This window comes from Centropristis striata, chromosome 20 (genome assembly GCF_030273125.1).
Source record: "Centropristis striata isolate RG_2023a ecotype Rhode Island chromosome 20, C.striata_1.0, whole genome shotgun sequence".
NCBI classification, from domain to species: Eukaryota; Metazoa; Chordata; class Actinopteri; order Perciformes; family Serranidae; genus Centropristis; species Centropristis striata.
Genome location: NC_081536.1, coordinates 9838872 through 9861645, shown reverse-complemented (window position 1 = coordinate 9861645; position 22774 = coordinate 9838872). Strand labels below are relative to the sequence as shown.

At 38.0% G+C, this 22774-nt stretch overlaps 1 protein-coding gene across 5 annotated transcripts in view; it reads left to right on the top strand.

Moving 5' to 3' along the window:
* Nucleotides 1–1682: 1682 nt before the first annotated feature.
* Nucleotides 1683–22774, top strand: part of LOC131993618 (neurexin-1a-like) — a 265891-nt gene continuing 244799 nt past the window's right edge. For 3 of the 5 annotated variants that reach the window (XM_059359604.1, XM_059359603.1, XM_059359602.1), the window contains exons 1-2: nt 1683–1856; nt 3312–4647. In XM_059359604.1, the coding sequence (XP_059215587.1) occupies nt 3936–4647 (712 nt within the window). In that variant the 5' untranslated portion in view covers nt 1683–1856; nt 3312–3935. Of the gene's footprint in view, nt 1857–3311; nt 4648–21359; nt 21378–22774 lie in introns of those variants that run through there. The other 2 variants (XM_059359601.1, XM_059359607.1) reach the window with 2 other exon arrangements.

Genomic DNA, 22774 nt, shown 5'->3' with positions numbered 1-22774 from the left:
TTTAAATTTCTTCTCACACTGCCCCCGGCCGTGTGGAAGCTGGTGCCTTAATTCCAGGAATCTCCGTCAGTCAACATTAAAATCAAGGTTTTATTTGTTTATGAAACTCAATGTATTTCCATAAACACGTTGCTGTAGCAACTTTGAAATACTTGTCGAGGCCACAAGCATCAACCTGAAATGTATTATAATGATCGCTTTTAACATCCCTTTGCAGTATTTAAAAATGAGTCTTAACAAACACAGTATGTGACCTTTTCCTGTACAGTTTGTGGTCGATAGAAGGACCATTTCTTTTACCTTTGTGTTTCCTGACACTGAGCAGCCATTTCATTCTTCAGGCTTTGAGTGCCTTGTTCAAGGACATCCTGTTGATGTACTGAACTAGTGCTCACTTTACTCATCCACATGCCCAGCTTTTAACACACTGGCCGGAGAATCCCTAGCAATATACTAGTCATCAGCCCACATCCTTGTTTTCAAGCCTCAGTCTGTTAATTGTTCCAACCTTAAAGTAGTTACTGGAAGGAAGGAAGCAGGCTATTTATATATTTAACTATCAGTGCTCACCCATGATTCAAACTCTTTTTCTAATAATATTTTTTGGAATAATACACCAGATTTCATTTTCTAAAGCAAGTCCACATTCAAATAATTTCAGGGGGAAAAATCTATAAACACTCAAAAAAATAAAACCCCATTGCGTATTGATTTAACACAGGCTATGCAGTATATACTGTATATACTATACACTGCTACAATGTGAACCTCCTTGGAGATGCTGAAGAAGGTGATAAATATACAATGTACCATAAACATACCATAAAAAATAAAGTGCTAGTTGAGAATAACTATAGCAATATTCTAGTCATCAGCCCATGTCCTCTTTTTTCTTAACCTCAGTCTATTAATTGTTCCAACCTTAATGTAGTTACTTGAAGGACACCTGCGATTAGACCTCTTTTGCTGATAATATTTATTGCATTAATACACCAGTTTCTTTTGTTAAAGCAAATATGCATTCAAGTATTTTCTAGGGGAAAAAATCGAACAAATATTGTGTATTGATGCATCCTTTGTAACAAAGATTTAAGACAGGTTATGCAGTATGTATGTATACGATACTTTATGTGCTGTAAGGTTGTTCCTTCTATCATTCATGCAGTTTGAAATACAATGTGAACCTCCTTAGAGATGCTGGAGATGGTAATAAATATACAATGTACCATAAACATGCCATAAGAAAATTAAGTACTACTTGAAAAAAGGGGACATTAAACACCCCTTGAGTATTTAATCATTCAGCTGGATCTCATAATAACCTCTGAACTGAGAACTCTTGGTCGGTTGTTTCCATTTTCTCTTCGTTTTTTTTCTTTGCAATAATTCAACAGAATCGATTTTTTGAGATAATATACACATATTGGAATAGGAGCCTTTGCAGTTTGCTGTAAAGATCCAGTGCTTAAAGTACCCCGTCTCTGGCTGCGTTTTTGGTGCGATCAATGAATCAATCCCAGCAGTTTTACAAGCCTTATCTCCAAAGTTGCCTATGCCATAAATGTCCGTGGATGGATGCTTATGGAGGCAGAGGCGCTGTCCAAGGTACTGCATTCAGCCCCTCCCCGGTAGACATCACTGAGAGACACGTGATACGCTCTGTCTGTGGCTCCTGACAGTCGCTGGATAAGCTCAACAGGGAAACCAGATTGCACCTTCTCTTCCACAAAGATAACTGGATTTTCGTCCCGCGCTCCCTACCTACTCCATCCGGAGCTTTTTATTTCTCTCTTCAGTTGTGTTTTGTTTTATTCTTATCATCGGCAAGCAAAACTTGGGAGGAAGGAATATTTAAGGTAATTTCTTTAACCACTATTAGGTTTTTTTTAGAGGAGTTAAGAGTGAAAGTGGAGCCGTCTCTCTCTCTCTCTCTCTCTCTCTCTCTCTCTCTGATGCTGTGATTCACTTGAAAGCAGATCTTGATGTGAAGGTTTCGCCAGAGTGGATCTGAGGTACAGGCTCTTTAAAAAAAAAAATAACACACCGAAAAATGAACGGACAGTCGTGTTTTTTACAGGACATCAACCCGTGCTGTTTTTGCATGAAATCGCATTTTTTTTTCTTCTTCTTCTTCTTGTGCCAACTATTTAAGGTCCCGTTGAAGTAAAAAAGGTGCACGCGCTAAAAGGTAAAAAAATAAAAATAACGCCTCGTGTTGTTTTTGCAATGAATTTGTTGTGAGCGATTGAAAAAAATGCCGCAGATCTAGGCATAAAATAACACTCTAATTATAGTGCGCCCTTTCCAGCTGTCACCCAGGGTACGATGTTGAGGTATGGGGCATATTATTGATGACATGATGTCCCGTTTTGGGCAAAATCCAGCCTGTGAAACGCTAAATTCCGCTGAGGATTACACCATAGCTTTTTAAAGCATGATGATCATTCACTGGTCCTCATCACATTTACTGTTTCAAGAGAAGAGTCTGTTTAAAGTGCGGTGCTCAAGTAAACCCGATCTACATTCCCTCTTCTTTCAAATGCAAACTAATTGCGGAGGTTTTAAATTATGTCTTGTTTTTCTTTCCTTTTTTATTGCCATATTTAACGCGTTTGACGGAGAATCCGTCTCGTAGTCCGAGAAATAGTGACGAGGCAAAATATTATGAAGAGCACATTTTTGGGGGGTCTGACTGAGACCCAGTGGCAGCCCGACTGGTTGGTCTTACACAAACCAACCATTGTGAATCAAATGACGCACTTTTTCTCATGTTAGGTCTTCAAGAGAGGGCAGGCCAGTGATCAGCCTACTGTACATCGGAATGCTGCTGATAATGTTCATTCACGGCTGCAGAAGTTGTAACGAGTGTAAGAAGCGAAAAGAAAGAATGAGAGTTGTAAATGAGCGTTTTTTCCTGCAGGAATTGTTTTTAGACGTGCGATTGATTGTGCAGGATTTATCATTATTTACTTTTTTTCCTAATATGCATGCATATTTGCACGTTGATTTTTAATATATGACGGGCTGCATGCTAAAGACGGTGCTCTCGACACACCATGAAGTCATGCGTGGATTTCAGTGACTGTCCACTGCTGCTGTATGCTTCCTGGAAAGCCCTAATGATATTCATCTATTGATACGCCTCATGTTTGTTGCAACAAAAAGGGCCTCTTTGGATAGGAGCTTGATTGGCTGTGCTTCTGCCTTAATCACAGTATTAACTCTGACATTTTCAAGGCTTTGGCCAAAGTGGATTTGGAAATGGTGAAAACGCTGATAGTGTGTAAAATTTTTGCCTTTCTTTTTTGCAGAGCTTTTGGAACTGAGGACTGCCTTGACAGACAGACTGCTTCTTTTGCTGAGCTTATCAGCCAACGTGTCTCCATATGGCATTTTTTCTCATCGCTACAGAGGATGCAGGGTGAAAAGCCCCGAGCAAGGCTTCCAGTTACCCGCCAAAGAATGCTGGCATGAACATGAAGATTAAAGCTGCCATTTCAACTCAAGTGAAACCGTGCACACACTAACTGGCACCAGAAGGGACTGTTCCATAATTACATAAATTAGATCGAGTGTGCCCAATGGATATTTGAATCCCTGTCACTTTGCTCTAAATAGCCATGGCAGAGAGGACCTTTAAACAGTTCAAATTATTTTGGCGCGAACAGTGAGAGGTTTGGCCAGTGGCCTGGACAGTGTGAGGTAATGGTATTTGCTCCAGGAAATAAGTGTTGGCCAAGCCTATTGCTATGCAAATATATTATAGCATTTAATCTTTTGTCTTGCAATGCTGCAGCCCACGCTTGTTTATCCATGTAGACAGTCACTTATAAGCCAGTCTACTATCTCAACATTTTCCTTGCTTAAGCAAAGATTTTTCTAAATCAATTCAGCCCTATAAGTCCTGTCCACCTGCACAGATTTGTGATCACACGATGGTTTTACAAAAGCCACATGGTGCCCATATCATATGGGTTGGGCTGCTCATTTGTTGCTCTGTAGAAATAGGCACTTGTCTAGAATTTACAGGTGCTGAGGGCCAGTGGGCTAGGTTTCCAGTGTGGAACGCATGCTGCGAAAGTGAAATGAGCTTCAATATGAAGACAAAGAGCTCCCATGGGCTGCTAGTTTACTTCGACGATGAGGGATTTTGTGACTTTCTAGAACTTCTCATACTGAATGGTAAACTCAGCCTTCGTTTCTCGATCTTCTGTGCTGAACCTGCGACCGTCGTATCTGACACGGCGGTCAACGACAGCCAATGGCACGCAGTCACAATAAGGAGAAACTTTAGGAACACGACCCTAAAGGTGGACAATGACACAAAATGGGTCGAGGTGCAGTCAAAAAGACGGGATATGACTGTTTTCAGCCATCTGTTTGTTGGTGGAATACCACCGGAATTACGGTCCGCGGCGTTACGGCTCACGTCGTCTGCAGTCAAGGATCAGCTACCTTTCACTGGATGGATAACAGACATAAAGGTCAACAACACGGAGTCTGTCATGGTCAACAGTGACGGGGTCTTAAAGGACCTCTGCGGGTCATCCAACATGTGCTTGAATGGCGGAGTCTGCAGTTTAGTTAACGACGAACCAACATGTGACTGCTCTCGGACGGGGTTCCAAGGAAAGGACTGCAGTGAAGGTAAGACATCTGGATTCAAATCAGACATTCAGTCGGTACAACATGTCCTCTGTAGGCTTTCCAGTCAGCTGCAACTTGGACTGGTTTTAACAAGTATTCGAATTACCTATAGTCCTAAAGTAATGCATTCCCCTCCTCTATTTGGCTAAAGCCACATGTTTGTTCAAGTCTTACGATGTGTGTCATCGATCTGCAATACAGTTGTTTGTAATGAGTGAATCTCCTGCAAGGCCTCATTAGCAAAACATGCAGGTGTTCTCCATCCCCTAAGGTGTCTTCCATTCTTATAAAACAGGTCCACTGGGATTGGTTGACCTATGAAACATCTCCAATGGCTTACCTCAAATGCAAGAGCAGGAGTAATCACATATTGGAGTAAACATGAATGATGTCATAGCCTTTATACATAAAAACCCATTAAATTTGTATTGTAGGCAGCAGAGGACAAACAAATATTAAATGAGTGAGGGTTTTGTATCTGTTGCCAACATGTCGTTATTAATACATTTATTTGTTAAGCTTGCAACATTATGATCTATCATTATCATAATTTTCTGCAAACTGTAACTGTAGCATGGCTTCCCTCAAAACTGTGGTCCTAATTGTTTTAGTAATTACAACAGATTAAAAAAATCAGCGGTGTGATAGAGGAGAATAAAAGGGCTAGAGACCCAGCTAATCAATACACTAAGAGAACATGGGGTTCTTTGAGGTGGTGACAATAGTGTCACTCTGTCATGGCCAGATATTGTGGTAATAATATCAGGATACGTCTCATCTTAGTGTTGTTTGTAATGAAAATGTATCAGCATTCAGGATATTGAGTGGCGAGCTTCCCACAGGTTGGCACTTTACATCTGTGGTGGGGAGGAGCAGGTCGAGTGTCGATGGGGGAGGGGTGTGTGTGTGTGTGTGTGTGTGTGTGTGTGAGTGTGTGTGTTTCTTTTTTTGTATTTAAAAAAAATATATATATTCCTCAAGCTTATTTCAAATACAGATGGGCTCCTTTAAACATATGGGCTGCTATATATAGGCTAGAATTTACATTTATTTCAAATGCATGTATCTTTATTCAAGCACATATATCTTTTATTAACAATAAGCTCATTAGGCGAGCATTGGATAACTTACTACGCCAGCATACGATATTCCCATCTGATTGTCATTAGTCATTGAGGCAATATGAAATGCCACTAATTGGAATGTCCTCTACACAAACACTATGTGGGCTATTTTCTGCTGTATTGTTGATGGTGGTAATAGAACGAGAGGAAGCATAGGGTCTTTTACCAACCTCATGCACTGACAGAATGAATGATTGTTGCTGTAGTTCACTAACAGGCTCTCAGTGTTGGCCAGCATTAAGCATTTGTTTATTTAAATCACTGCACATCAGTGAGAAGTAGCAGGCTGTATTGCCATACTGCATCAAAGCACTGTGAATAAATCTAGATCAAAAATTAAGTGTTGCAGTAAATATTCTTGGGCTTGCAACCCAAATGCTCTTTCAAGTACAGTCTATAATCACACTGCTTTCACTATAATATTGACAAAATTTGTTGCACTAATATGTTAGTGAAAATTAAATTTCAGCACAATTTTTTTGTGTTAAATTGGATGAGTAGAGAAACCTTTCTCCATCGGGTAGTGATTTGTAAAGACTTGCCAACCTTTCAGCTGGTTCACCGTTAGAGATCACTTTGCATTTGGCAAGGGTACATTTGTTGATTGCTCTTTGGCTTTTTTTTCCTGCCACTAGATTTAACAGTTTGTTATAATGTGAAATAGCCCATTTGGCATCTTTGCTCTAAGTAAATCTAAACAAGACAAATGCCTCAGCCTCTTCAGAGGTCATTTTGTAAACCACAATGCATTCTGACTAATTTTATGGCAGGCATCTTTTTTTCGTGGCAAAGCAAAATGTAGACTGAATACAGGGGCATTTTAGGAAAGCTGTGATGCTCTTGTACTTATTAAACTAATGCAGTTAATTGCAGATGATTCTTAATACAAAATGGATAAGCAATGATTTGTTGTTGATGTTAATATTTGATTATTGTTTCTGACTTAAGATTTTGTGAATTAAAGTCATATCTGTTAAGGAAAATAAACATATTCTGGGATTAATTTATTTTCAAAGGCAAATATATATATATATATATATTTATATATTTATTTATTTATTTATTTTATTAACTAAAATTAATTAAATATTTTTTTATGTCTGAGATCATTTGGGTCAAAGCATATTAGCTTTTTAAACTATGACTCCCTACCTGTCACTCAAGAACACTGGAAAAAGGCTACTGTCCAACAGAGAAATTCAAAAGATTGGATATGGAGAGACATGAATTAGATAACCTGCTAAATACTTAAAAAAATTAAATAAAAATATTTGAACAACAAGAAAAATGGGTTTAAAAGAAAAATGGAGCATCTTCTTAATGCTGTAAAGGCATAAACACTTGAACTATAATGTAACGTTTATTTTGTCAGTATTCAGAGTTAAGTTTATTGGTTATTCTAAATTAAATAATGCTTTGAAGATGAAATTAGTATGTACTGTAATATGCCTATTTCTTGTGTGTGTCTCATTAGTAAAGAAACCATAGTAAAGATCATAAGATTCACACCAGGGTGGCTTCTGATGTTAATAGTTTTATGGTCATGAAAGAATTAATTGGTTATGTTACTGCGGTGTTGAGATGAATCATGTCAAAGATTGTCTCTGTTCTTCATGAAGGATGAGCAGTTATTGTTTCAAGGGGTCAATTTAATGAGTATACCATAGCAATGGGGACGAGATTCATTATAGTTCGTGGGGATGAAAGCTACCATGGTCTAATCACATAGTGTCTATATGGGCACATATAGGGGAGTTTGTTGTCTCATGAACTGAAGTTTGATTGGATGGTCCTGGGCGTGCACATCCCAAAGAAATGTGAATTCAAAGTACAGATAATAACAAGATGATAAAAAGCAATTGTGTCTTATCTTAAAAAAAAAATCTGTAGAGACACGATTTTACACTGTTCATCCTAATTTTAGTTGCTGCAGTGTCAGTGTCAGTTTCCCCAATTTTAGTGAGAATGAGCTCATATTGCAGCTTCCAAGATGATGGGTGAGAAAAAACAGAGCAGCATCTTAAACTCACACTGAACGCCTTTATTGATAGCTGTACATCTGCTCGCTTATTATATATATCTTGCCTGAATTACCACGTCAAAGCATGGAAGAGAAACTACAGGTTACTAAACTGAAGTCATTAGATCCACAACATTACGCAACAGAAGCTGCAAAGACAAACAGGCAATATGTCAGTAAAGACGTCTGCTGTCGTCACCCCAGTCAGCAGAGAAGCAGTGAGGGACTAAAACCCCTGTCTGTCATGCCCCTGCTCTGCCTGATGGAATTACACAAAACATTCAAACAGGCTCAGTTCAAGTTACATTGTTCTCTCACACACTCGGCTAACAATGAATATAACAATGAGTTTAATGAAAAGTTTTTTTGTGAGATGCAGAGCATTATGTCATCATCTAAATTAGTTTAGTTAGCTGTTAGGTCTGAAAGCTCTTGTGGTGCTAGTAGATCTTTTCTGCACCTGAAGCAGTAATAGCTCATTTTTGGTCACAAACACAACATTGAATACTTTATTTATACAACTTTATCATATTCAGGAAAACATGTTAGCAAATAGTTGCCTAAAGAGGGCTGCAGGGATGACGTATTTTTAAGTAGGCCAACCCCCGAAGTGACATCTTTCTGGTTCCCTCGACATGATGATCTAATGTGAATTTTCATTTAGATTATTGTGGAAAATAAGTTACATACTGGGTTTTTTTCAGCAAGATAGTCTTCACAAATGAAAACCACTTAAGATTTTTGAAGCGTAAATGCAATAACATCACCACTACTAAGCTGATGATGACCTTTTATGTCCCGACCACCTCTGTAGTCTCATTTGGCCACTTGTTAGACATGTTTAAGATAAAAAAAAACATTTTATAGAGAAGCATAAAAATCTTGTGTTAACCACATCCCTTATTTTAGGCATCTAAAAATAAAATTTAAAAAAAAGCATTTAAAAAAAACCCACCTGACTTCGGAAACAGGAGTGCAAATCTGCAAACTAATTTTTGTGTTTTTCTCCTAATGAATTTAACTCCAATATTTACTGGTTTGATACCTCTGTTTTGGTCTCCACCACCTCTTGAGGGGATTTCTGGCTCTATAGTTGCTAAATGCTTCGCTCTGTTCACCATCTGGTTGCTAATGTTGACTGCTGTTTGGTGCTGGGCAGGTATCGTACAATGGGTTTGTGTTCAAGTGCAGAAAGCTGCTGCCCCTGCTGTTGGAAATGGTGTTGGTGAAAGCAATTAAAATGAACTTAAATGTAAATGTTGTAAAGGATCGCAAAACCAAAACGATGAACCAAAAGATGCCATAAAGCCTTGCAGAGCTGCGGAAATGGGTGATAATTCTCTGTCGGTTTCTCATTACAAGCAACCCCACTCACATTACAAACTTGATCCATTATTAATGTAAAAATATGGATTAATTCAACTCCAAATCTAGCTATTTAGATGCAAAAATGTGAATATCTGGCCTTGGTGTGTCTCAGCCCACTGTTTGTGTATCAAAAAAGAAGAAAGGGCCTGTTTCCTTTGCCTTCCAAGTCTCAATAGCATAAAAGAACTGCTTTGAGTTAACAATGAGATTTCGTTACATGTGTCATTTTTTGTCAGGCTAAACCACTGTTAGACTGTGAGCTCATGCTGAACTTACATAAACTGCATTTTATGTTTGTGTCCAGCCATGTTTTTAGCGTCACCATGTTTGACACCACACCGTATAAAACTTGGCAATAACACCTGCAATGAAGAAGGACTGGTAGCTCTTTATAGCTCATTTCAGCACGGCACTAACATTGCAAGACATAGAGATTCAATTCCCACCGGAGCCATCCGTGCTGAAATTGTATGAACTCATGGTGCCTTAAGTCACTTTGGATGAAAGCATTCACCCAATTGTACCTTTGCCAGCTAATTCAATATTCCAGCAAATGCAGAGGTTTTTTTTCCTACTTCAAGGTAATGTTGTATTGCTGTTTGCCTTCTCACCACCCTGAGCTGCACAGGGGAGGCAAACAACAACTCATACTGCAAATACATGGAAATTTGAATAAAACTAAATGTTTTTTTCTATTTAGAATCTGTACTCAGCACTACAAATATAACTGTAAAAATTAGAAGCATAGTCGTCCAGATATGTCCTCTTAGAAGTGTACCTAATGCCCATGCATTGACTCACCTCCAAAGTACATTGGAGTTTGAAATTTACCTTTCTATTAAATAATTTAAAAGCTGTTGTATCACTTTGATCAGATGAAAGGATTACAGGATTTGCCACCAGACCTGTCAAGTCTCCCCTGTCCAACCACAAGCTTGCGAATTGCATGACCTCACACACACTCACACACGCACACATAAATCCCTTTGATCGGTTAAAACAATTATTTAAATGCACTGCTCTATGGCCAGTAAGTTCCCAGAATCTGTCCTCCTTTTTCTCATTAGATAAATAACATAGCTGCATTGCATAGCTCCATATTTTATCCTGATAAAATGGAATGATGTTTATTTCATAGTACATTAGCTGAACATAAATCAGTCCAGGTAAAAAGTAGGGCAGATCTAAACTAAAACTGTGCAGCCTTTTATTTTGTGCATTACGTAATTTAAAGGATAACTCACGTTGACTGGGTACAGTAAATAACTCTGATTGCTTTGCACTTTCATTCAGTGTTTTTGCTGAGAGCATAGCTTCCAGGTCCTTGTAAAGATATAGTTAGAAGTCCCTGAAACTAACGTCACTCATTGTAGGAGTGACAGTCTGATGACTTAAGCCACTTGATTAAGCTGCTGATGCACGATGACAGGGTATCAAGTATGACTCTATCCTACAGTAAGTGAAATTATGTCACACTTATTTTCACATTTGAATCATAATCATCTGCTAGCTCGGTTGTGTAAATTCTTTTAGTCACTGAGCACAATAACATCACAACAGCTCTGTGCCTTACTGCAATAATAATGAAAGAACATAGTGAAACATATGCAGGAGGCAGAACATTCACGTAGGCTCACGCTCGATGGGGTTTTCAGCATGAACATGATCCTACAGTGGCACGCATTTCTGTACAGTTGCAGAGAAAATATCTTTAAGTTGGGTTGTATGAGGTAGTTATCCATAGTCAGTGTATTTCCTACAGTAGATTGTGATTGGCATTTTCCCAGTTTTGGAACAGAAGCTAAGCAATGTACTGCTGTGGTTAATGGGGACAGCAGCAAACATCTTTTAGACACCTGGAAAAAAAAATCAATATCAGTTTAACGCTATATGTTTAAGTTTAATTGGGGGGCTGAAACTATTATTTATGCTCTCTTCCATACCACCAGCCTTATTTTACCAAAAAGCGTAACTTTACATTGCAGAACACGGGAGTTGTTGGTGTAACTCTGCCTCAATAGTTACGTTTTTTTGTGTTATTGTGTGACACAAGCGTACTAAATGATCAAGGCAGTGTTGGCCAGCAACTACTGTGTTCTGCAAGGTTAAATTACTGTTTTTGACAATGGAGTCTGGTGGTTTTGACAAGATCAAGGAAAGTCAACGCTTTTCATTTACAGGCTTTAAAGTTGAACATGTGCAACTATATATAAAGTAGAAACATATATAGTGTTCACATTATGCATGTATAGATGTTTTTTGTATGTCATTGGACCTTTATGTACTTTCCCTGACTGGGTCTGTTTTACCCCAAATTATTTTTAATTGGTGGCAATGGGACTGCCTAGTGAAATGTCCTGCCAACGTGATGAGTTTGGCAGCCATTATTACATTAGAGTTGCTGTTTTACATTATCAGCCATAACGCCACCTGCCATAACACCACTTGGTATATGGAGGAGGAGGAGGCGGCATGAAATGTCATAATGCAAATTGAATACTGAGTCTGGGCAGAGAGGTATTTTCCAAGCATACAGCCTACATTTTCATCAGTTAGACAGTACTGCCTTGGAATACTTGTTGGATCAGTGTTTGGCCAATGCAAGGCATGTTTTGCAGGATAGTATTTTAGGTACAGATCAATTACATTGCTGAGCCTGATTGTAAGGTGCGTTCTTTGACGTTTAACAGCAACTATTCTCATGACTTAAGGCCGAAGAATAAGCTGTTGTAAGTAGGGCTGGACAATTTATTGATATTGTATCGATACAACCTTTCTGTTAACGCAAAAAATACATGTTCTTAAACATTTGTGTGGTGAAGCTGTTTGCAAACTTACTAGGAACAACTGGCATATAATAGACACATAGCAACATTATGACTATTCTTATAATATTTAGCTATGTTTTGGTGACCACCAACTTTTAAGAGGAAATAATGGTATATTTAGCAGTTAAATCAACAATGTTCCTCAGCTTGTCGCTCACTTTGGTAGTGGTTTTGGTTTGAGCTTGATTGGTTTAAATTGGGTGGCACTGTGGGTTTATTAGAGTTGTTGAAACGAGTTGACTGTAGTTTCTGGAAATGAGGTTGCAGTGACAGTAAACCAAAATTTCTGGGCCATAAAAACAAAACAATGAGCTGAAAAATGCTGAAAGGCTCAAGTTGATAATCCCCTCTTTCTGAATTAAAGTAATTTGATGCATTGTTCCTATGAAAATATTGATTACTGCAGCTTTAATGTAACATTTCGGCCACAGTGGTACTGAAAGACAAAGGGTCGTCCGGCGTCAAACAACATAAAAGAGGGGATTTTTTTTTTCTTAAGTCAATAATTTGGCTGGTGTGACTATTTCAGGACATCTACTGTATTAAGAGTGTGTCGGACTGTTCAGCACATTGTGGATTTGAATTGATTTGCCTCTTCATTCAGAAACAAAGTGAAATTTCTGTTTGGGTAATGCTCTGGCTGTATGCCTGAAGTCAGCACTGGACATTTTGTGCCAAGTTGTTTCCCAAAGGACAACTCAACCTCACATAGAAAGAAACAATAGAGTGGAGAAGTGGGAAGGCTTATATTTGGTTCCTTTTAAACAAATTAACTGAAAATAAAATCTGATTGAAAATGAGTTAATGGTCAAATTAGTGTACAGTAAACAGTGAATTTCCAAAAGATTACAGTTGTAGAAGGTATCCTGTGGATAATATTCTGTTTCATATCCTGCGAATGACACAGGTAGAGCTGTAAGGGATATGTTAAATTATTTTATATCAATACAGTTTGGGAATTTGACTTTTGCATATCCAAGAATCTTTAAGATTATTTTTATTGATGGCTCCATGTGGACGATATATAAAGTTGACAGCCTGGTTTCAAGTATTCAGTAGCTTCCCTCGTGATCACATATATGAATTAATCTGCTTTGAGACACGCTGTATAGGAAGATGAATTCTTAGTTTGAATGAGCGCTCCCTTTCAGGCATGTCTGTCATTGTATGTAGCACAAACCATGTGGCCTCACTGTATCTCTGAAAGTGTCATCCTGTCTACCAGCCTCCTGCAGCTTCACTCAGACAAAAGCAGATTAATAGTATACTGCTGTCTCTGAGTCCAAAGACAGATATTGGGATCAAAAGATTAGAGGGATTTTCCCGGAGGATTTTTGCCTTGTTTAAATACAACTGCTGACTGTCAAAGGGTGTTTGTGAAATTCTTTGACACCAAACTCCTCCTTTAACTGGATTCGTCCCACAGCACAAATAAACACATCGCAGTATCCATGCCACACTCACACCGGCTCTTATGAAACAGGGCAGCGCAGTGTGTTTCTTATTGAGGCATGTATTTAGAGTGTATCATGAGATGGATAATTTATCGGTTGAATCCAGTTAACCGCAGCCATGAAGTGATGCCATGTATAAAAATGTCAAGTTAAAACAAACATCTTTCCTCATACCTATGTTTTGTATAGCAAAAATATCTCACTTTGCATAATTGCTGGATGTTTTCTATCCAATCTGAACAGTTTGATCTCCCCTACACAGAGTAAAAGCTGTGTTGGGGCGAAAATTTGCCTCTTTAAATTCCAGGCTGTGGATGATATTTTCACTTTGAACACAAGTTGCCTTTGATGCTGCTGGTTGGGTGTCATCCTTCATGAGAGTCGTCTGAAATACTAAAAACAAGTCGAAAGTGCGCTGCCATAATTTGAAAGCTGTCATGCTAATGATAGAGTGAAGACAAATCACTTTTCAGGAACATTTTATGTGACTTTGAAGCCCTTTGTGGCTGTAACAGCACAAATAAACCTGACTTTACCAGTGTAGTGTAGGTTATGTGTCACATCTGGGTAATTTCTACATACAGCACGAGTAGAAGAGTGCTCCCTCTTATAATGTACTGTATATTGTACTGATCAGATCCAGAAACCTTTTTCTTTTTTACAATTCTGTCTCTTTTGTCACTTATAATGGAAAGGGATGTGTCTTACAGTTCACTGTACTTAGAGCTTAGCTGTATTTAATACTCAGTGTGCTTTATTAATACTTTTTTTTTTTTTAACTTTAGCTGAAGAGCCGCACTTCAGATAGGGATTTGTCACACGTCAACAGTGAGAGCCACAACGACAGTTTCCTTAAGCAACTGCTGAGCGTATTTAGCCAGAAAAGGTGCTTGGTGGAACATTGGCACACATTGCTTCAACACGAGGCTGTGATTTCTATTACAATAAATTACAAGTAAGATGAGCCTATACTTACAAACCTGCAGTCTACATTGATTCTTAGTGGGCATCTTATTTCTTCCTAACACTCAAGCGTTTAACAGCTTCTGTATTGCCCAAAAAAAAATCCAGATTTACTCCACATCTGTAATACTATCCTAGATATTGTCAATCCTGGGATTAAGGTTATTAGAAGTACTGTATAAGCTACTCTGATTATCCTGTTGGATCATTCCGACCCACAAGATGTATAAGAATGGCGAGGTCTTCCGCGCATCTGCTCCTGAAATCCTCTCTGTTTGGGCTGTCTCTTTGGAAATGTCTGGATTTGACTGTATTGTCCACACACCATCTGTCTCGAGAACCTAGGAGTAGCTGCATAATAAAATTAATCTAATCACACTAACACTGTCTGAGTATATTTAAGCAGTGAAATTAAAAAATATATTTTTTATCAAGTCTGTGTGGGCACCATTATTGTCCCATCCTTAGAATAAACATAGAAAATGTGGTACGACATACATTTCTATCATAATTTTATTGATTTAACATTTTTGGCAATTATCTTATTTATTTTCTGGTAGAGATGGAGATAAGCAGTGGTGGAAAAAGTACTCAGAAGTCCTGTATTTAAAATCAGTAGCAAAGTAATACATGCATTATGCAAAATGGCCAATTTCAATTTCATATATATCATAATACTGGATGTTGGCGACACATTATGGTGTAATGTTTTAGCTCGTAAAGGCAGGGATACTTTTGATTAGTTGATTTCTATTTTGTAAAAGTAATCAAAATCTGCAAATTAACATGTACCTAAAGCCAACAAATACATGTAGTGGAGAAAAAAGTACAATATTTTCCTCCCCAGAAGTGTGAAGTTGCATAAAATGGAAGTACTCAAGCACAGTACGAGTACCTCAAAATTGTGCAGTACTTTAGTAAATATTCTGGGTAATATTTTGCCACTGGAGATTATAAAGTCAATAGTAATCTCAAATCTGTGTCTTACATGTGAAGCATCAGCCAGCGGTCACTTAGCTTAGCCTATCTTAGCATAAACATTGGAAATGTAAGCCTGACATCAGCCTTACATTTCCAATGTTTATGAGACAAGCTCACATGACAGGAAATGTTGCTATCATGACTCTGTCCAACCATAATTAAATCAGTTGCTCACATTTTGTTATCTTTTACTCAGATCCATGCTAGCCTTTTCCCCATGCTAGCTGTTTTCAGTGTTCATGCTAAGCTAAGCTAACTGCAAGTTGACCACAGCCCTTATATTTAAAGGAGAGCAGTATGACCTCTTCATCTAACACTCCACCAGAATGTCTTTCCATTAATGTTGAACTATTTCTTTAGTAAGTATGTGATCAGTATCCAGGAAGAGAATAATCTGCTAAGCAGTAGCAAATACGCACTTATTGACAAAGTCTTTGTGCACAAGCTGTCATATTGCTAAAATGTATAATTCTATCTGCGGAATCCAGTGTCAGTGTCAGTGGGGTGACCTCACAGAAAGGTTGATATTGTTCTGAAAGCGTACATGTGGCACCGTTGATCGACTCAGCTGGTGGGAGTAGGAATTGTGCAGTATAGCCACAGCTGTGGGAGCTATCAATTTCCATCAGAGTGGCTGGTCACTCCGCCCGTATCCTCTCTCTCCACTCTTACTGTTTCTTGAGGAGGATAATGAGGGAGATGGCGAGCTGTGTAATACCACTAACACTCCTCTGTAAGATAGATGCATTAGGTTTAGGCTGTGGTACTAAGAGATGAGCCCTCACTTATACTCATTACTCTTGATTTGGTCAAATGTGTAATTTAACAACAAATCGATCCTCTGGTAGCTCTGACCTTTGTTGCGAGGCTTTTACATTTTCCCTTAAAGCGCCTCGGCGATGGGGAATTTTAGAGCAGCCTTCCTGCTTCAATTTTTCAAATTTACAACTGTCTAATGGGCTGGCAAAGGATTCAGTGCCTTCTGTTCTTCTTTGTTATTGCGTGTATGGTGATGACATTAGTAGCCCCTGATTAATAACACTGCAGAAAAGGGAGAAAACGCTAGAGCTCTTATTTTATCTGAGGTTTCAAAGAGTTGCATGTGTTTTTGTCAAGGCAGACCATGTGGAGAATGCACTTTTTGTTTGCAAATATTATTAGCAAGGCAGCAACTACAGCTGAATAGGGGAACATTCTACTAATAGATATTGCATGAAACACCCCCAGCTTATTCAAATCAAGACAATTATTTTTTGTTTTACACATTTTCTGAAATTATATATTAAAATGCAAATGAGGCATTATCTTATTAAATATTTGCATACATTTCCAAGACAGAAATCTGAACATTGGATAAATCCAGGCTTAAATTATTTGTTTCATTTTGCTGGCATATTCAAATCAAACCTATTTACAACTTTTGGATATCTCTTTTTATCAATCCATATATCAGAAAATACTGTCAACAGCCATAAAAACAACATTTTTTGCCATTTTTTATGAATAAGTTATTTTATAAATCAGGCCATAGACGATATTTGAACAAACCCTTCTATGTAAACCTTCAGAATATAGATAGGAATCAAATCAGAAAAGTATGGTGCAAATAAGTGCTACCAGAGTGAAGATTTCTGTCTCAGAGAAGGACTCTGGACTCGCCATGATTCAGATGAGCTAACAGCTAGCTGTGTGCAGTGTACTTACGTCACAAAGTGCCACTTAAACATTCTGTTACTTGGTTATTCTCTGCAGCACCTTTTTAAAAGGGATGTCCAGATACCCAGAGTTTTTGCAGTGAGAGCTTCAGCTTTGCCACAATGAAACACAGTCGTGGCTGACCTACTTTTTCAAAGCAATGCTGGCATGATAAACTGCTTCAGTTTGAGGCTATTTAAGATGGAATTGAACTGCTTTCATTAGGAAGTGTCACTTGCTTAATAATTCATCATATTGAACATCATTTAACATATTACTTTGTTTCATTTAATAACAATGTTAATGCATTTTACATAGAAAATCCACCTCTTAACTGACCAGTCTACCAAATAATACTGAGGGAACAAACTAATGTTCCCTGAATAATGACTCGATGAAACGGTCCATTACGGATGCAAAACATGAACAGTTTTTGGTGTCAAACTTCGTTGTAAGGTAAAGTCTGACTTTCGGAATTTCATTTTTCTAAAAACACATATTTCTAGGACCGAATGGGGCTATTTGTTTAAAAGCTGCCATATTACACACACAATTAGGCTCTCTTAGAACAGGCTGCAGGAATAGGTTTTTTTTTTTTTTAACTGAAAGCAGTTATTGAAAAGCAATCATTAAACTCAGTCTTTAAGTAAAAAACAATTTTTCTAGCGTATAACATGGTGACAAGCCACAGCCTGAATACATGGTGGAAGATTGTTACCTTGTTAGTGCTAGCATGCATGAGTCCTTACTCAACCTTGACGGAACATACATAATACGACAGCACAAAGCATCTTCATCATTATATCTGTGAGAATCATTTCAGGATCCTTATATCACTGCAAGTACAGCTTCTTATTTTCTAACAAAGGCGCTCACAACTAGGTGAGAAAATAGACGAGAACCAACCACATTTTCCCAACATTTGTGCCTCTGTAAATTTGGTTCAGTTTCACTTGCAGTCATTTTAACTCTTTGATAGTAAACTACAAACATTTTCCTTTCAGAAGCGACTAGAATCACGGCTATAATAAAAAGAGTTCAAGGGCAGCAACTATTTAATTTTGGGTGTGTTTTTTCTTCAAGGGAGTGCTTGTTAAGAGGTTGAAATAAATACCTCTTGAAGTTTGTACTGTAAAAGCAGCTGAACCAAGGCAATTCAAAGAATTTCAACAAACCTAAAGCACTGCAAGGCTGATGACACTAAAAGTGGACGACAAAAGGTTGATTCAGGCAAACAGGATGTTCTAAAATTGTCATAAGGCAGAAAAAAAAACAGATTCTTTTTATGTCTTGCTGGATGGATTGTGACACATGTTCCTTTATGTGAAATGTGGCGTCACCCAGACCCCGCGTTGCTCTCACTGTGTCTCTTCAGCCAACTGCATGCACACACACAGCAGGACAGACATGGATGTCTTAATGGCATTTTGTCGAGCTGGCTGAAGGTAGCTGGCGCTCTGTATTATAGTGGATTGAGCGCTGCTAGTTTGGCTTTCTACAGGCTGTCACTTAGGTGTGAATCAGTTGTCACAGTTCTGAGCTCACATTTGAGGCATCGAGGTGGCGTAGAGGTGTCAAAATCACGTCTGCAGGAGGCAAATAGAAAAGAAAATCAATTTATAGATGTATTTACCACCCTTTGATTTTTTTTTTCTTCTGCTGCTGCTGTCGCACGTCAGATGTTTCATGCAGTTCGGCATCAACTTAGATAGTAATGTAATTACTTTCCATGAGCTAAACACCATGTGCATGATCAACAGCACAAGACCATCAGAGATGCAGATCGTCTGATAGACAGTTGAGTGCATTTTGGTGTAGTGTTACCAGCACAATAGCACTGGGATCACTTTGTCAAGGGGATTAAATGGATTTACGTCTCTGGATTAGGATGTAACCAGCTGGGTACATTTGTGAAAGAAAGTGTGTGTATGTGTGTGTGAGAGAGAGATATGGGGCTTGTTTTAATGGTTCCTGTCAGGTGATACTGCTGTTAGAGGAAAGAAGATTTTTTTTTTTTTAGAATGCTACCAAATGTTTATAGTCTGGCGACTCAAGATTGTTGAAGTTCAATTCATCAAAGCTACTCCTGTTTTTTAATGTACAGTATTGCTATTATAAACATGCTGTTTCTCTCCTGTTGGCAGTTAAATAGTGTGTAGGTCTCCCTTAGTGTCCTCAGATCAGATTTAATATCAGGAAAGTATATACTGCATGCCTCTCAAGCTGTGCTTAATTAGAATAAATGAATCATTATACCTCCTAAATCTGATTTTAATTTGGTTTTGATCACCAATAATTAGAGGAAGGGAATCCCTATAACACAATGTTAATTGCACAATAACCTTATACACTTTCTTCGTCTTAAACAAACTATTAAAATAATAATGTTCCTTAACAGGCCGCTCTTTGAACTGAAATGCAGTGGGAGGAATTATTGTGTCTTTGGGGTCTTCAGCAAATGCTCCTGATTCTTTTATGATTTTTGATTCTTTTACTTCTCATGTGGTCACTTTGCAACTGCCAGCTTCATGCTTGCCTTGTCAGAATGCTTTTTCAGCAGTGTGCTTTTCATCGTCAAGCTTAACTTTTTGTGAACAAAGTGCACTTTAAAAAAAAAAACCCTTCACAATAGAATCTCATTTATCTACTTTAAACTGTTAAAATGAGGAAATATGAGCAATTATTTTAGTTTGAAAAAAACAAAAAACATATCCAAAATATCCTCTATTCCACAAGGGCTTGGATAAATGAGGCACTATTTTAATTGATAATAATACTTCACACTATGTAACAAAATGTATTTAAAAGTAATTTTACACACAGTTTAGCAAAATTGGTCTTGTCATGTTAAGTGAAACTGTTTCATTGCCTTGTAATTTGTTCACAAAATGATGATCTGGATTGGTTTTTGTGCATGATGTCTGATTTGGAAGGGGAGCCAGTGGTGATGGTAAGTTCTGGGTCAAAAAATCGCTTGAATCTGGGCAACAAAGCATTTTAAAGAGGTAGGAGTTTGTTTTGTAGTGGAAATCGGGCTCCCGTGGCCAGCTGGCCGCATGGTTACTGTAACTGGACTGAATACAGGATAATTTTCTGTTGTATAAATATTGATTAGACATTGCATGCTACTGTCTTCATGATTTCAGTTCATGATTGTCCTATTGAGAAATCATAATAATGTAATATCATTATATTTTAATTTGATACCATTTTTATGTATTTCTGCTATTCTGATTTTAAATATTTACCTATTAAATATGGAATCAGACTCCAGGCAAGCACTGAATGGTGAGCAGAACTGTTGACTGACTATTCTTTGTTTTTTATAGGCAGTCGGGCCCTTTACACGCTCTCATTTCATTGGTTTTGCATGTTTTTCTCAAACCCATTTATTTCCTCCCACTGGCAGGATGATGTTCACCTCACCTGTTTGCTATTACTTTACCAACATGTAATTCTTCTCCTTTACGAGAGTGACATATTTTACATGGCAGTTTTCTCACCTCCTCACTTCACTTTGATCTCCAAAAATCAATGTTAGGGTAGTTTCATTTGGGAGGCAATCTCCTTTTGCATTACCAATATGTGCTCACTGGTCATTGCTTTCAGTACGCTGACCAAATCACCTGAATAGAGTTCCAGTCACGAGACCCCAATGCCCAATCTGAAACCTTAGAGGCATTGCTTTACCACAGCCGACTCTATTTATTTAGGTTATTTTCTCTTGCACTGCATTTCATCACATGCAGTGCAGAGCAGCATTTCATTTAAGACAACAAAACACCGCACACAGATTCCATTGAGGCTGCTGAATTAAATAGTTGTTGATGCCAAAAGTTAAAGTCCATCATGTTTTAAAATAAATAAATAAATGAATAACAGATTTAATGAGCCAAGCGCAACAGAATGAACCAACCTCATGCCTCAGGATGTTTATCCCCTTACGCCTCATGATCAATACTGGTTCTTCAATCTTTTAACACTGATGCCAGTTTTTTATCTGCCGCCAACAAAGAATGTTGTTCTTCAAGGTTATATCAAATATTCAGAAGGGCTCATTCAGTTACAACTCTGTCCTGTAGTCCAGGTCAGTGTACAGGTGGACAACAAAATGAAGGCCTATGCATAAATAAGCATTTCCTCTGCAGGGGTTACAATAGGTCACTTGCATGTGATGTTTAATGCCTTGCATGGTTACGACATGCAATGGCCAGTACTAGTCTGCATGCTGCTTAATGAATGTCTTCCTCTCTTTTTCTCTGCCTGTCCGTGCTTCCAGATGACAACAATAATGAAGGTGGGTATTATAATAATTGGTTTCGAATCTTGCTAAATTTTGTATGCTGACACATTGTCATGGCAAAGGCTCCTCCTCAAATAAATGTTTTATACTGGTGTTGATATAACTGGAGTGGTAAGTCATGTTTATGATTAAACATATACCGAAATAAAGAATGAAGAATAAGATTGGAGTGAGCTTTGTGTACTCTGCTTAGCAGTACTTTGAGTAGCCTTGAAGTACTGCTGGGTTCAAATAGATCACTAAAAATTGGCTTACTTCCATTACTTCCTTACTCCATTCAATGCTCACTTTGATGGCTTAAAAAAAATAACGAATCAATCAATCAGAAAAAAATTAAAAAATATATTGTAAAAACATCAAAAGATCCAAGTGGGCATCCTTAAGTAAACATCATTTAGAAAGGTTTAGCTAAGCAACATTATGATTAAAGTGTTGTTGGAGAGAAATGCACAAATCATACGTACTATAAAAGAGATGGACTAATTCCTTAAATAAGTATTAATAAGTTCTTCCAAAATGCCAAATTATCTTCTATCTTCTATGTGATAGGCTACATTTTTTAATCAATTTGGAAATGAAATGCAGTTTTGATTTGGTTGAATATGAGAAATGTCTCATTGGTAAGTATATTTTATGTCATCTTCTTTTTCATTAGCAAAATTGTTCACTTTCCATGTACTAGGATTCAAAGGGGACTCAGGGATTTGTGGTTAAAATCAAAACTATTTTCAAACAGCATGTTAATGACAATGTACTCTCTACAGCAGGAAGAAACACTTTCTAAAGGAAAGCCCCTTCCTATAACAACTTGCATTTGCCATGCTGCTAGCTGGCAGGCAATCTAATAATAGCAAACACATTTTAGCACTGTTGAAAGTGCAATATTAAAAACATGTCACCTGAATGCCAGTAGAAATCTGGAGATGAAATGGATCCACCAGTCAAACAGCAGTTAATGCGGTGCCCGGACCCTATTGTTCATGGTTAATATATATTGGTGAACCGTGTCAATCAAATCAATGTAACACAATTAAACTCTTAATTCAAGCAATTTGTACTCATTGCTGCTCAAAATGTTACGGTGGCCAGACCGTGTCCAATCCTCTTCCTTTTTTTTCTGCAAGTATGAGTCATGTTGATGTTTGAAGGACAAGGTAAAACGGTCTTCTGCCATATCTGTGTATAGGGCTCGCTCTTTCATTGGCAGGTGGGATGATTATCTGTGTATTTATCTCAAAAAGACCAACCTGAATTTTTTATTTCTGAGTGATGACTAGTAAGTGGCTGATGATGCATTGCAACCTGCTTCGGTTGACTAAATGCTCATCGTGCTGACCCTGTCTGTGCACCCTCCTCTCTCTCTCCGTCCCACTCTTCCCCTACCCCAACAC